Source organism: Schistocerca americana, chromosome 7 (assembly GCF_021461395.2).
Source record: "Schistocerca americana isolate TAMUIC-IGC-003095 chromosome 7, iqSchAmer2.1, whole genome shotgun sequence".
NCBI classification, from domain to species: domain Eukaryota; kingdom Metazoa; phylum Arthropoda; class Insecta; order Orthoptera; family Acrididae; genus Schistocerca; species Schistocerca americana.
In genome coordinates, this window is record NC_060125.1 from 424437041 (window position 1) to 424452333 (window position 15293).

General features: G+C 40.4%; 1 protein-coding gene across 1 annotated transcript in view; it reads left to right on the forward strand.

The window, feature by feature from the left end:
• The window catches only part of LOC124622978 (bumetanide-sensitive sodium-(potassium)-chloride cotransporter-like), a 591187-nt gene extending 576682 nt beyond the window's left edge, over nt 1–14505 (forward strand). Inside the window, exons 19-21 of the mRNA XM_047148767.1 lie at nt 8932–9089; nt 13671–13791; nt 14195–14505. Of these exons, the coding sequence (XP_047004723.1) occupies nt 8932–9089; nt 13671–13791; nt 14195–14330 (415 nt within the window). The 3' untranslated portion in view covers nt 14331–14505. The remainder of the gene's footprint in view (nt 1–8931; nt 9090–13670; nt 13792–14194) is intronic.
• The last annotated feature ends 788 nt before the right edge of the window (nt 14506–15293 follow it).

The following is a 15293-nucleotide window of genomic DNA, read 5'->3' on the forward strand; positions in this document are numbered from 1 at the left end:
GGTGAGCTTTTCATCTTTCATCAATGCTTAGGCTCAAGGCAGACACAAACGTTTTATCAGCTTGACACAGGTTTTTTTTTTTTTTTTTTGGGCGGGGAGGGGGGAGGGTCTGGAAATATTTTAAATATTTAAAACTACGTTGAGTGAATTTCTAATCTAGTCGTTATTGCGAGAGAGAAATATAAATTTGGGATATCTGAAGGATAGTCCTTAAAATTGTGTACTTGCATCAGTTAAGAAATGCTGGTGGTGACGTAAATTACTGTCTACACCTGCATATGTACTCAGCAAATTGCTGTAGAATCTGTGGTGGGGAGTATTAATACTAGCGATTTTCTCTCTTAGTCCATTCGCGTAGTGAGTAAGAGAAAATGACTATCTATATAACTGTTTCAGCACCCTAAACTCTGTTATCTGCTTCTCCTGGTCCCTATGCGCTATATACAGGGTGTTTGAAAACGCTGTCGAAAGAGAACCATGTTACGAGTAAGAATGAAGTCAGATTTGATCAGTGCATTGTCGACGCGGAGGGAAACGTCATACAACAAAAAAATTTATCGAAAATTTTACCAGTAGATGACGCTGTGTGCCCTAACGTACATGGGGTCGGCGACAAATAACAGATGAATCGCAATACGACAGCTATGATTTGAGTTGCACATTACACCATCCGTACTGATAAACTGATCACTGGACAAATTCGGCAGTCAACATTTGTGGCACTGTTCGTTATGTAAGCCTAAGAGAGAAGGTCGCTCGCCACCGGAGGGGAAAAATCGGCTTTTAACTATCCTGAAGCCAAAACCGCATAAAAAGCAAAATGAGATCGGTTTCTAACTGTCCTGAGACTGACTCAAGACATGTTCAGTATGCTGTCCATCGTTTCCTGGCAAAAACTGAAAAAAGCACGTTTTACTATAGATTGGGCCGGCCGGAGTGGCCGAGCGGTTCTAGGCGCTACAGTCTGGAGCCGAGCTACCGCTACGATCGCAGGTTTGAAATCCTGCCTCGGGCATGGATGGTGTGATGTACTTAGGTTAGTTAGGTTTAAGTAGTTCTAAGTTCTAGGGGACTGATGACCTCAGATGTTAAGTCCCATAGTGCTCAGAGCCATTTCACTATAGATTGGAACGTCTCGGGGGTCACTTTCAGAACGCGTTGCGCAATACATGCTTTCAATTCAACTACGTTCGTAATTGCAGCACTGAACACATCTTTCAGATAACCCCATAGGCAAAAGTCACACAGATTAAGATCAGGTGGCCAGAGTGTACAGAAATGACGGTTGATAGTTCTAGCATTTCCGAAATGCCTCTGCAACAGCCGCTTCACTGGCTATGCAATGTGCGGAGGAGCACCACCTTTTATAAAAAAAAAGATCCTATCCACACATGTATACTGTTAAAGGGGTGGAATTCTTGGTGCGCAAAAGACTCTTACAGCGTTTACCACTGACAGTACACGTAAAAGGGCCTGCAGGACTCATCTCCTCGAAAAAATGCGGCCCTAATACAACCGATGTTGTCCATCCGCACTACACAGTCTTTGCAGAATGAAATAGTGCCGGTTGATGTACGTGCGGATTCTCCGTTGCCATGTTCTACAGTTCCGCGTATTACATGTCCTTGGGGATGGAAATTGCCTTCGTCTGTCTACAAAATGTTCCATGGCTATTAATTGTCCACTTTCACGCGAACGAGAAATTCCAGAGACAACTTTTGTCTCGCTGGTAGGTCGGCAGGAAGCAACTCCTGAACATGGATGCTTCTGTACGGATAGCAATGCAGGACGTTTCGTTGGATTTTATGCACCGTGATTGCAGGCATCTCCAACGTTCGAGCAGTTCCCTATGCACTGCATGTTTCCACAGCACCGCTTGACCCCTAATACAGTGTTGTGGCCACATCTTCGACAGACGTCGGATCAACTGCTTTACTCCCTCTGCCACGATGCACTTTAAAAGAACCTTTTTTTTCGAATTTTGTAATCATTTCCTCCAGACCCTTAGAGGACATCACACTCGTGCCTTTTTCCCTACTGTTGCTGTCTGGAACTGCATGTGCAGTAATCGCACGTGGATATCTGATGATGGATCAATTCCGAAACGCGTCGTATGAGCAATAAAGTCATTCCTCGTCTGATGTCTGACTGTTACCGTAACGCGTCAGTCAGCCTGAATTCAGAACTACTGGTTCTTATAATAATGGTCGCCTGCTCCCTTCATGACTTATGGCACATTTATATTGTTGTTGTTGTTGTTGTCTTCAGTCCAGAGATTGGTTTGATAAAGCTCTCCATGCTACTCTATCCTGTGCAAACTTCGTCTCCAAGTCACTGCTGCAACCTACGTCCTTCTGTATCTGCTTAGTGTATTCATTTCTTGGTTTCCCTCTACGATTTTTACCCTCCTCACTGCCCTCCAGTACTAAGTTGGTGATTCCTTGATGCCTCAGAAGGTGTCCTACGAACCGATCCTTTCTTCTACTCAAGTTGTGCCACAAATTCCTCTTCTCCCCAATTCTACTCAGAACCTCCTCATTAGTTACGTGATCTACCCATCTAATCTTCAGTATACTTAAATCTATACTTGATGTCAACAAATTTCTTTTCTTCAGAAACTCTTTCCTTGCCATTTCCAGTCTACATTTTATATCCTCTCTACTTCTGCCATCATCAGTTATTTTGCTCCCAAAATAACAAAACTCATCTACTACTTTCAGTGTCTCATTTCCTAATCTTATTCTCTCATCATCACCTCATTTAATTCGACTACATTCCATTATCCTCGTTTTGCTTTTGTTGATGTTCATTTTATATCCTCCTTCCAAGACACTGTCCATTCCGTTCAACTACTCTTCCAGGTCCTTTGCTGCCTCTGACAGAATTACAATGTCATCGGCAAACCTGAAAGTTCTCGTTTCTTCTTCATGGATTTTAATTCCTACTCCAAATTTTTCTTCTGTTTCCTTTACTGCTTGCTCAGTATACAGATTGAATAACATCGGGGGATAGGCTACAAGCCTTTCTCACTCCCTTCCCAACCACTGCTTCCCTTTCATGCCCCTCGGCTCTTATAACTGCCATATGGTTTCTGTACAAATTGTAAATAGCCTTTCTTTCCCTGTATTTGACCCCTGCCACCTTCAGAATTTGAAAGAGACTATTCAGGTCAACACATTTATATTACTAAAATTAAAACATTCTCGAAAATCTTGGAATCTTGGGACCGATATCTTGCCAGTATCAGTATCGGTAACAGGCAAAATGGTCGAGATTCTCGATTCGACGGCCGGCCGCTGTGGCCGAGCGGTTCTTGGGGCTGCGCTGTTGCTACGGTCGCAGGTTCGAATCCTGCCTCAGGCGTGGATGTGTGTGATGTCCTTAGGTTAGTTAGGTTTAAGTAGTTCTATGTCTAGGGGACTAATGACCTCAGATGTTAAGTCCCATAGTGCTTAGAGCCATTTGAACCATTTATCGATTCCACGAATGGATGAACTCTTTTTATACATAATTAAGTTTCTACGCAACCCTCAGTGTGTGAACCCTACTCGCACCTGGCCAGTTTCTTTCACTTTCTTATCCCTAGACTCATATAACTGGTGTCTGATTTCTATACAAGCCATACTCGGCCCAGTCGTCTTAATGTGAGCATCTCCTATGTTCGACATCAATAATCACTCACAGACGACTGGTGGGAGCATTAGCAGTGGACGGTATATAAAGCGTGCCCAAGGGGACGCGGAAAACACTGCAGACGATGGCACGCTGCGGAACTGCGTGGTCATTGGCTTTCGAGCCAAGGGTGAAAGTATTTCCGAAACAGCTAAGTTTATAAACAGTTTGCGTGCCGCCGTGGTTAAAGTAAATCGCGCACGGCAAAATGGCTCTATCCACAACCGGCGCTGTGACAACTGTGGTATACCACCGCGGTCATAGATAACAGAGCTGAACAACGGTTGCGGAGATGGGGTACGGGCGAATAGATGTGTAACTGTTGAGCAACTGACCGCCCAGATAAAACAAGGGCTACCAACAGTGTCTCTCAAGAACCGTTCAGCGAACGTTGTTGCGAAAGGGCGTCCGCAGCAGGCGATCGGTTCATGCACCCATGCTGACTACCGTTAATCAGTGACGCAGGATGGAGATTGCACCTAAATACCGCACGTGAACGTCCACTGAGTGGCAATAGGTGGCCTTTTCAGATGAAACACGTTACATCTACATCTACATCTACATGACTACTCTGCAATTCACATTTAAGTGCTCGGCAGAGGGTTCATCGAACCACAATCATACTATCTCTCTACCATTCCACTCCCGAACAGCGCGCGGGAAAAACGAACACCTAAACCCTTCTGTTCGAGCTCTGATTTCTCTTATTTTATTTTGATGATCATTCCTACCTATGTAGGTTGGGCTCAACAAAATATTTTCGCATTCGGAAGAGAAAGTTGGTGACTGAAATTTCGTAAATAGATCTCGCCGCGACGAAAAACGTCTATGCTTTAATGACTCCCATCCCAACTCGCGTATCATATCTGACACACTCTCTCCCCTATTACGTGATAATACAAAACGAGCTCTCCTTTTTTGCACCCTTTCGATGTCCTCCGTCAGTCCCACCTGGTAAGGATCGCACACCGCGCAGCAATATTCTAACAGAGGACGAACGAGTGTAGTGTAAGCTGTCTCTTTAGTGGACTTGTTGCATCTTCTAAGTGTCCTGCCAGTGAAACGCAACCTTTGGCTCGCCTTCCTCACAATATTATCTATGTGGTCTCCCCAACTGAAGTTGTACGTAATTTTAACACCCAGGTACTTAGTTGAATTGACAGCCTTGAGAATTGTACTATTTATAGAGTAATCGAATTCCAACGGATTTCTTTTGGAACTCATGTGGATCACCTCACACTTTTCGTTATTTAGCGTCAACTGCCACCTGCCACACCATACAGCAATCTTTTCTAAATCGCTTTGCAACTGATACTGGTCTTCGGATGACCTTACTAGACGGTAAATTACAGCATCATCTGCGAACAACCTAAGAGAACTGCTCAGATTGTCACCCAAGTCATTTATATAGATCAGGAACAGCAGAGGTCCCAGGACGCTTCCCTGGGGAACACCTGATATCACTTCAGTTTTACTCGATGATTTGCCGTCTATTACTACGAACTGCGACCTTCCTGACAGGAAATAACGAATCCAGTCGCACAACTGAGACGATACCCCATAGGCCCGCAGCTTGATTAGAAGTCGCTTGTGAGGAACGGTGTCGAAAGCTTTCCGTCGTAGAGATAACCGCTAGCGTGTACGGGGTGAAACGTCTGAAAGGAAACACTCTGCATACATTTTAGTCTGTGGAATGTTATCGTGGCATTCCTTGGGTGGAAGGTACAAAGGATCATCACAAGTATACTTCTATGCTTGGGGACTATGTCCAACCGTGCATGCAGATTGTTTTTTCTCGACAATGCACCTTGTCACCCAGTTCGCATAGTACGTGCGTGGTCCGAAGAGCACCAGGATGAGTTTACCGCAGTCCTCTTGTCGCCAAACTCCCCGGATTTAAATTGAATGGAGAATCTGTGGGTTCACCTCGATCAGCCTGCTTGTTCCATGGATCCTCAACCGAGAAATCTACAGCAGCTGGCCACGGTACTGCAATCGGCACGGCTCCATATTCCTGTCGGTACCTTCCAGAGACCGTAACTCTCTTCCTACATTTCTCGCAGCGGTCCGCGTTGCAAAGGTTGATTACTCGTTGTTTTGACAGGTGGTCACATGACGGTAACTGAACTGCACAATGTAGACAACATTTTGCCCTCTTTATTTTATACCTGTCACCATCAGAATTTCTAAGGGTATATTACAGTTAACATTTTCAAAAGCCTATACTAAACCCACAAATGCTATTGAGGTATTTTGGGCTTAATTTAGTATATCTTCTAAGATACGTCGTAGGATAAGTATTGCCTCTTGTGTATCTACATTTCTCCGAAAACCGAATTAATCTTCCTCGACGTAGGCTTCTATAAATTTCCCGAACTTCTATAAATAATTCGAATCAGTATTTCGCAACCATGACTTAATTAAACTGATAATTTGGTAATATTTGCGTCTATCAGCACCTGCCTTCTTTGGAATAGAAATTATTGTATTTTTCTGAAAAGGCGTAATAGAAAGCCTTGGATATCACACGAGATACTGAATTTAATATTTGAAAGGAGAAAATATAGATGTGGAGCAAATGAAACAGACGAAAGGGAATACAAACATCTAAAAAGTGAGACCAAGAGGAAGTGTAAAATGGGTAAGCAGGAATAGCTAAACAACAAATGCTTCTCTATAGAAGTATTTGTAACTAGGGGAAAGATGGATACCGCCTACAAGAAGACAAAATTAGACATTTGAAGGAAAGAGAAGCAACAGTATGAATACCAACAGCTCAGATGGAAATTCGGTACTAAAGAAGAAAGGAAAGTGGAAAGATGGAAGAAATATATAGAGGGGCTATACCAGGAAAATGAAGGCAATGTTATGGGAAGGACAGAGGAAGTAGGTGAAGATGGAATGGCAGATATGATATTGCTAGAAGAATTTGAAAGAGCACTGCAAGGCCTAAGTGGAAACAAGCTCTCGGAAGTAGACAACATTCAGTCAGAACAACTGATATTCTTGGTAGAGTCAGCCTTGACGAAGGTATTCCACCTAGTATGGAAGACGCATGTGACAGCGCGAAATACTCTCAGACTTCAAGAAGAAGGTAATAATTCCAATTCTGAAGAAGGCTGTTGCTGACAGGTGTGAATATTATCAAACACTACGTGAATAAGACTTGGTTGCAAAATACTAACACAAATTGTTTACAGAAGAATGGAATTATAACCGGTAGAAGCCGATCTTGGGGAATATCGGTTAGAGTTAGGGAGCAAAGTAGAAACGCATGAGGCAATACTGATACTACGACTTATCTTAGGCAAACCTATGTTTACAGCATTTGTAGACTTGGAGAAAGCTTTTGATGATGTTGAGCGGAATGCATTCTTTGAAGTTAAGAAAGCAGCGTGGGTGAAATACAGTGACGAAAATGTTATGTGCAACAGAAAGAAGACGGCAGCTATAAGAGTCTAAGGGCGTGAAAGGGAAGCAGTGGTTGTGAAGGAATGAGACAGCGTTATAGCCTATCCCCAAAGTCTTTCGATCTATACATTAAGCAATAAGTAAAGGAAACGAAAGAAAAATTTGAGGAAGGAATTAAAGTGCAAAGAGGCGTAATAAAAACTTTGAGGTTAGCTGTCAGAGACAACGAAAGACGGAAGAGCAGTTGGACGAAATGGAAAGTGTTCTGAAAGACGAATGTAAGACGGACATACATAAAAGCAAAACTAGCGGAATGGGATGAATCTAATTAAATAATGCGATGCTGAGGGATTTAGGTTACGACATGAGACACTAAAAGTAATAGATGAGTTTTGCTAGTTGGGCAGTAAAATAACTGATGACGTTCGAGGTAGAGAGGATATAAAATGTAGACTGACAATGATAAGAAAAGCGTTGCTGAAGCAGAGAATTCTGTTAACATTCCATGCAACTATAATTATTAGGCAATCTTCTCTAAAGCTATTTATCGGGAGTGTAGCCATGAACGGAAGTGAAAAGCGTACGACAAGCAGTTAAGGCAAGAAGAAAATGGAAGCTTTTGAAATGTTATGCAATAGAGGACTGAAGATTAGATGTGTATATCCCGTAACTAATGAGAAAGTACTGAATAAAATTAGGGAGAAAAAAATTTGTGGCTTAACTTGACTAAAAGAAGGGATCGGTTGATAGGACACATTCTGAGACATAGAGGAATCCTCAGTTTAGTTTTGGAGGGAAGCGTGTGTGTGTGGTGTGTGTGTGTGTGTGTGTGTGTGTGTGTGTGTGTGTGTGTGTGTGTGTGTGTGTGTGTGCGTGGGGTGGGGGAATTAAAATGGTTAAAATGATATGTAGTAATGTGAAGAGCTGCGTCAAAAAAACTTCTTGGACGGAAGGTTCAAATGGTTCTGAGCACTATGGGACTTAACATCTATGGTCATCAGTCCCCTAGAACTTAGAACTACTTAAACCTAACTAACCTAAGGACATCACACAACACCCAGTCATCACGAGGCAGAGAAAATCCCTGACCCCGCCGGGAATCGAACCCGGGAACCCGGGCGCGGGAAGCGAGAACGCTTTCACACGACCACGAGCTGCGGACTTGGACGGAAGGCCACAACAACACGAACATTCTTCTTCGATTCTAAGGGTACTTCGCCTGTTGCATATATAATTCGCATTATATTGAATAGTTTTCCCATAGATGGTTCTGCCAAGAATGTCAATAACCCTGAAACCCAGAGGAAATGTCATCTGCTTCACATTCTCTGTTTCTTAGTAGTCGGGTTCTTTCTGTTTCTTGTCTTGCATTTACTCACATTTTAAGATATCTGCCATTCGTTACAGAAACTGGAAATTTTGCCCAAGTCTTTCTTTACGATCGTCCGAAGATGGAACACTTTTCTGGAGGCACGAACAACTCGATAGTTCCGCTGACCCCATCTGATAAAATGTTCATGTATATCGAAAACACTAGGGAGTCTGTTAGCTTTATTGGGCCACATCGTATGTTTTCATTTCTGATCAACATTCACAGTCCAGTACTAGGTTCTACTGGTCAAACGTTCTGCTTCAAACAAGTCATTTGTCTGTGGACATATCGGTACGATCCTTTTAGCGTCATACGGATAATTAGGGAATAATAAAACATCCATAAAATGATCTTATATATCCTGAATCAAGTGTTGAATGCAAATGACCTGTTGTATGTAGAACTTAAACATATACATTTAACGTGCACTTATCATTCTAATACAAAAACTTTATAATTAAAATGTTCTGTCACAGTTTAGCTGCGCTCCTGTCAAAATTCCGAATCGACTACAGCGATGTGGTCGTGATACCGAACATCACTCAGCAAGCACAAGAAAAAACAAGATTGGAATTTGAATCTCTGATCGAGAAATTCCGAATTAACAGCAGCAATGGAGAGAACTCTTCCAACGGTAAGAGCTTCTGGTTGTAATTTTACAATATCACAACACAAAGGATACTACTCTAACATTTTAAAGAAACTCTCTAGAGTCTAATTAAAAAGATAAATAAACTATGAGTTTATGGTTCTGTGAGTCCATCATTATGAGCAGGTTCCTCAAAAAATACATCTACTACGCATATATTGCATATTCATAGTAACCAACCATTAGCAACTAAGAAAAAAAATTTTTTTTTAAATCTGGTATAGTTATTTCAGATGTTTTACATTTAAATAAAAATACACGATTTGGAGCTTATTTAACAATTCATTTAAGCCACTTTTACCTTTTGTCATTCAAAGTATCACACTGAAACAAAATTAGTAAGTGAACTATTTACTTTGATATGCCGTGCCAAATACATGGGACCGAACGCCATCTCCTGTGAGATTAATATCGAGATATGTAACTCCACCATTAGACCTATTGGTATCAATAGCGCAGAAATATGGGAGTTCAGGAAAGCAGATAGAGACAATCCTGACTTCTTTGAAAGAAAGATGATCACATGAATACTGGGTCCAATCAAAGATGGGAAAGAGTGGAGACAGCGGGAAAATGGAGGTAAATGTGGCATGGCAGAATGTCAGAGGATCACAAATATGTTCAGGAGCCCCTAATCAACTGAGTTAGCCATGAGATATGAGTAACGGGTGCGCTATGCCAAGAGCTATAACGGAGGGACTGCCCTCACGAGTTTTTAAAAGATTCAAACGAGCTGGACATTGAAGGACAGTGTTAAAAGGAAAGTTTTAAATTGACATAGATGGCAACTTCAGGTAATGCGTGGTTTTCACAGCCGATGATCCTTGTATGATGGTTTGGTGATGATGACGATGATGATGATGATAATGTGTGCACTCCCGATCATCTTGAAGGGAATCGTTGAGGGAATTAGGCATTATAGCTGTATATATGCATAAAATTTATAGTGAAAAATGCATTACAGGTCACGAGGAATAATGGTGTCAATAATTACATTATTAGGAAAAGACGGCAGTCAAGCAATAAAAGAGTGAATGATGCTGCTTCCAAAGTCTTTCATCAGTTGCTTAATGATAAAAGATCTGGCAGACGGAAACATTAAATTTGTAAGCAATCTGAAAAAGTGTGCCGTGGTTAACTCGTATTCTATGGAAAAATGTTGTTATGAAATTTGTTGTTCACGTAGCGAAAAACAATAAGTTACACGAGGCCTTTACCCCTGAATGCAATGAGGTATTAGCTCGTACACCCCAACCCATCATAATCCCCCTCCCCCCCCCCCCCCAACTCACAATCATCAACTTCAGTTCCTAAGTAAATTTTAGAATTAAAAATAATTTTCTTTGAACACTTTAACCTGTAAATTCACGAAATTGAATGACAGAGTATTTAGTTTTTTAGGTTTTTTTATTAAAACCTGTACTAATGAGGCAATGACTACTGCTTATTTCGAACAACCTGTGTTTACAGAGTAACGCAGCAATTCTCGGTGCTTTGTGCGTGCTACCTACAACTTGTTCTTAGAAAAGAAGGTTAACTATCCACATTGATGGTAGACACTTGTTACATAACCTGATAACCTGATTCCTCTATATTAGTCCTCTTCCTAACTACAGATGCTTATTAACACCTTGTACTCACATTTAAATCAACCACGTTAAAAGTGTGCACTGTGCGTTACTTTTGCAAATCCCTTGATTTCGGGTCTGCTTACTTCTGAACTTTCAGTAATTGGAAGCCTTCAGGCTGTCAGTGTTTTGTGTCTGACCACTGCCACTAATAATAGTAATGTTGCGTAGGCCAGACAGCAATGCAGCAGCCATTACATAGCTACTATGGTACTGTGCTGTCGATGTCATTTGTCTGCTGTGAAGTGAATAATGAAGAAATTTATGATCCATTGCAGGAAGTTGGAGAACGCATTTTCAAGAACAATTCTAGTATATGTGAGGTATATGTCCCAATTTTACTGCTATAGATGCATGGTAAAAAGTACAAAGTATGTGTGTATTGGTTGAACAATATGAGGAAGCTGTTGTTCACTCATTCGTTTCACAAACTGTAACCTCCACCACATTGTGTCACGCGTTAATGCTAGAATATGTAAAAAAAATTATTGGCAATTTATGTAATAGTCATTACTCTTATAAGATATTGATAATAGTAATGTTCTTTTAAAAATAGCGTTGTTTCGTAATCGAAACAAAATCGAACCCTTTTGTTTTGACCCCTCAGAAAACTACGTTTTACCCCTCAGATCGTAACTATCCCCAGTGTGGGAACCACTGACTTACACAGTTCCTTTATTTACTATTATGTAAGGTGACATGTCATTATTTAACACGTAATCATATTTAAATAAATATTATTCTACATATCTTATAGATCATCATTACAATACGTCGTACAAATTGGCAGAGTAAAATGTAACTTGTTAAACTGTACAGTCAACCAAATAAGAATATCTGTTATTATTTCATTGAAATTGAATGTTTCCGAAGTATAACAACATTCCTGTAATAACGGCTACAACGAAAGTTCGATTTCACTAATTGAACATGATATTATAAAAATATTTGCAGATCAATTCATGCACCCCAAAAATCCCTATGGATTGTTGAAGAAAGTCTGCGAGTTAGGGTACATTTTGTTTTCGTACCGAGTACAGCTGTGAAATGCAAGTTACTTTAATAGTTAAAATTCGTAGCCAACCACATCTGCACTAAACTGGATGTTTTTTTCTTTTTGGGTAAGAATTTTCCTCTTAATGTATTTGTACCAGCATGTTCTCTATTTCACCTTATGCCCTCCTAGTTACAGTAGTCACTGCATGTTGAATAGGTGCCTAAAAAACTTTCCGAATCACTTAGAAATATCCTTAGAACACATTTCAAACTTTAATTTTATAAATAATACACCTTCTTATTCCATTTTTAAATGATGACATCCATTTTTTATCTCATGCAGTTTTTTTCTAAACTTAAAAAAGTAAAGTTTTTTCAAATGTGAAAACATGTTCCATGGTACAGCATGGTCAATTGCCTAGGAACAAGTGTTCTATTGTAATTTAAAAGCGCAGCAAGCGAGAAAATCTTGTCAATTCTGTACTTAATAGCCTATGTGTTACATTATTACTCTACTATACACCAATGACCAGTACATGAAATAACATCAAGCAGAAGTATTATCAAAAACCTGTTACAAATTAAACACGTCTTGAAATAGGAGCTGTTGGCGACCAGTACAAATTTCTGTTTTCAAGGCACGTTAAATTATTAAGACATTAATAAAACTCAGCTGCTTTGCTAATATCACATGCTCTTTGTCAAAAGATCACCTTTCATTTCAAGGTACAAGACGGTATTCACTAACGAAGTATGGTTTAACCGTCCACAGGTTATATAATTAGTTTTAAAAATATATTAAATGTTACTTGCCACAAAGACATATAACTGAAGAATTAACAACATATTCCAAACAGCATCAATATATTATATAATACCTAAACTAGTTGAGCTCGTAATACGAGGGCTGTCAATAAATAATGTAACATATTTTTTCTGAAAGTAGATCGGTTTTATTCACGGTTCTAATAAATGGTATTATACTTCACTCTTTTGGCTACAGAACTTCATTTTTCAACAAGCTCTCCTTTCTATGTGACGGCCTTACGCCACCTTACTGGGAAGGCCTATTTACTCGCATGACCCCACTCTATTGGTCGACGTCGGAACCAACGAGTGTGTCAGCACTCCCAAAAGAGAGGCCCAGGTGAGCAGGGAGGTGTTTGGATGCGATCCGGAGACCACCTCGAATGAGAGTATCCACTCGTTCCAACATTGCAAGAGTCGCAGATATGTGCCTCCGGCCGGCACGAGGGAGATCGGACAGGTTTGCGCGATCATGTTGCGATGATAGCAGACGCCTCGCCCAACTTCGCGTCATGCTTTTGTTCATTGTCAGCTCTTCGTAGCATCTTGAATATCTGCGATACTCAGCTTTTCCAACGAAAGATACTCAGTGACAGCTCCTGCTTGTAACGCCCCTCCGTCACAGAAGTCATTTTGAAGGCTACGGATGGCGCCGTCACCAGTCAAACTTCATGAAACTATACGGGCTAAAGCGGTAATATCCCACGACGCCCCACAATGAAGTCCGCATTTTTTCAGTCGAAACTGGCCGAGAAAAAGATGTGCGCATTGCTTATTGAACGTCATTCGTATTTATAATTTTTGCACAAAACACAACGTCATGTGTAACAACTACAAAAATTGTAGAAAATGTCGGAACCTGCTTATGGCGTATTGCGCATTCCTTCACGTATTTCCAAAATCAGGCACTACACTGAAGTACCGACCAAAAAGTAACATGCGTTCCAAGGTACACTATCTCATACGTACAACATCCTCCCCTGCTGGTGACAAAGTTCTAGTACTCGTGTAATTGCGACGATTTATTTGTAACTTTTTCCAAGTAATGTTAGTTGGTATTACCTCAATGGTGTTGAAAGCACTGAAAGCATTTAATTTTTTTGACTAATGTAAATGTAACGTATATTTGTTGCAGCCAATCAAGGGATTTACATAACTGATTCTGAGCTGTTCGCTCTAAAGGAAAAAACGAACAGACATATGAGGCTGAGAGAACTGCTGTTGGAATATTCCATCTCGTCAACTTTTGTTGTAATGTGAGTTATTACTTCTAACAACTCCAATCCCATTTCCAGATCGCTAAGTTTATTACAGTACAACGATTTATGTCAATTCATTAGCCTATTATCATTCCAGTATATGTAATTAGTTTTTTTATGTTATTTATAGAATTCAATACTGTGTCAATGTGTGCGTGACCAACTGGAATTTAGGTCTGTTTACCTGTGTTTTGCTAAAACGACTTAAACATTTGGAAGCGCTTGGTAACTTCAAAACACCTCGTAATTTCGCTAGATATCAGTACAAATGCTGCATGTTCCAATAGAAACCAGACAGCTTCCCAGGAGAAACTGATAGCTCTCTAATCGATTTGGAATGTCCTATGACGGGAAACCTTCAGAAGTACAAACTCCCAACTGATCACGAACTGTGTTTCAGGGCGCTTCCCATTCCACGGAAGGGAGTTGTGTCCGCACCTCTGTACATGGCGTGGCTGGAACTGCTGACCAGAGGAATGCCGCCGTACCTCATCCTCAGGGGAAACCAGACATCTGTCCTCACATTCTATTGTTGAAAACTTTGTTGCTAGTCCTAAAATTATAATTAGAACAAATTAACAGAGAATTTTTCGATTTCATCTGTCACATACATTATATTTGTTGCCTATTTATATTCATAACATGAAATGTACCAAATAATTACATCAAGAAATTTACTTTTGTAAATAAACTTTTTTATTTTCAAGGCTATATTTTTAAGCTTGAATGACGGAGAGCACTACTTCAGTAGTTGCGCGACAAATGCCTGTATCTTGAAAGAAACAAAGAGCGTTTTAGAACGTCAGTCTTCTGGACATGTATTAACTGGTCGTAAAGAGGCTAGTTCTAGTGTTTTAGAGTACTATCTAAATATTCAGTAATGACACTATTGAATGATAACCATTTCTGATGAAACATATCTTTTGCGAACACCAACCTGTCATCCACCACCAATACTACCTGAATTTAGAATCAGACACAGCGCTACACATAATCCAAATGTTACTAAGCATTGCTTAGGAAAGGACCACAACGATATACCTTTGTGAATAAGGAGAAAGCGTATGAAGTCTGCCTTGTTGACTAACAAGGTGCAGTTATATACGCAAGATTCAAGTTTACCACGATAGAAAAAAGCGTTACACAGTCAGCAATAGTTTGACGATACGAATGATTTTCGGAAAGCTAATTTGCCCTAATGGTATAAAAGGCTACAACTCCTTTAGGAGAATTCCCAAGTATTAAACAGCAACAATGAAATATTGACGCAGCAGATCTGAGAATAATGTCCATTGTTATCTGAACAAAATATGGTCTCTAATTACCGGAGAAAGTAATAAATACACATTTCTCCCAGTGTCAACACAACACAGTATTTCGTCCCCTCGTTGCCAAACAGTGTTATTGTAAGCATCAATAGCTACACTCTTTATGGAATTCAAAAACCGTGAAAAATTAGTTGTGTTCCAGACCATCCCCAAGATCTGAGTAAAGGAGAG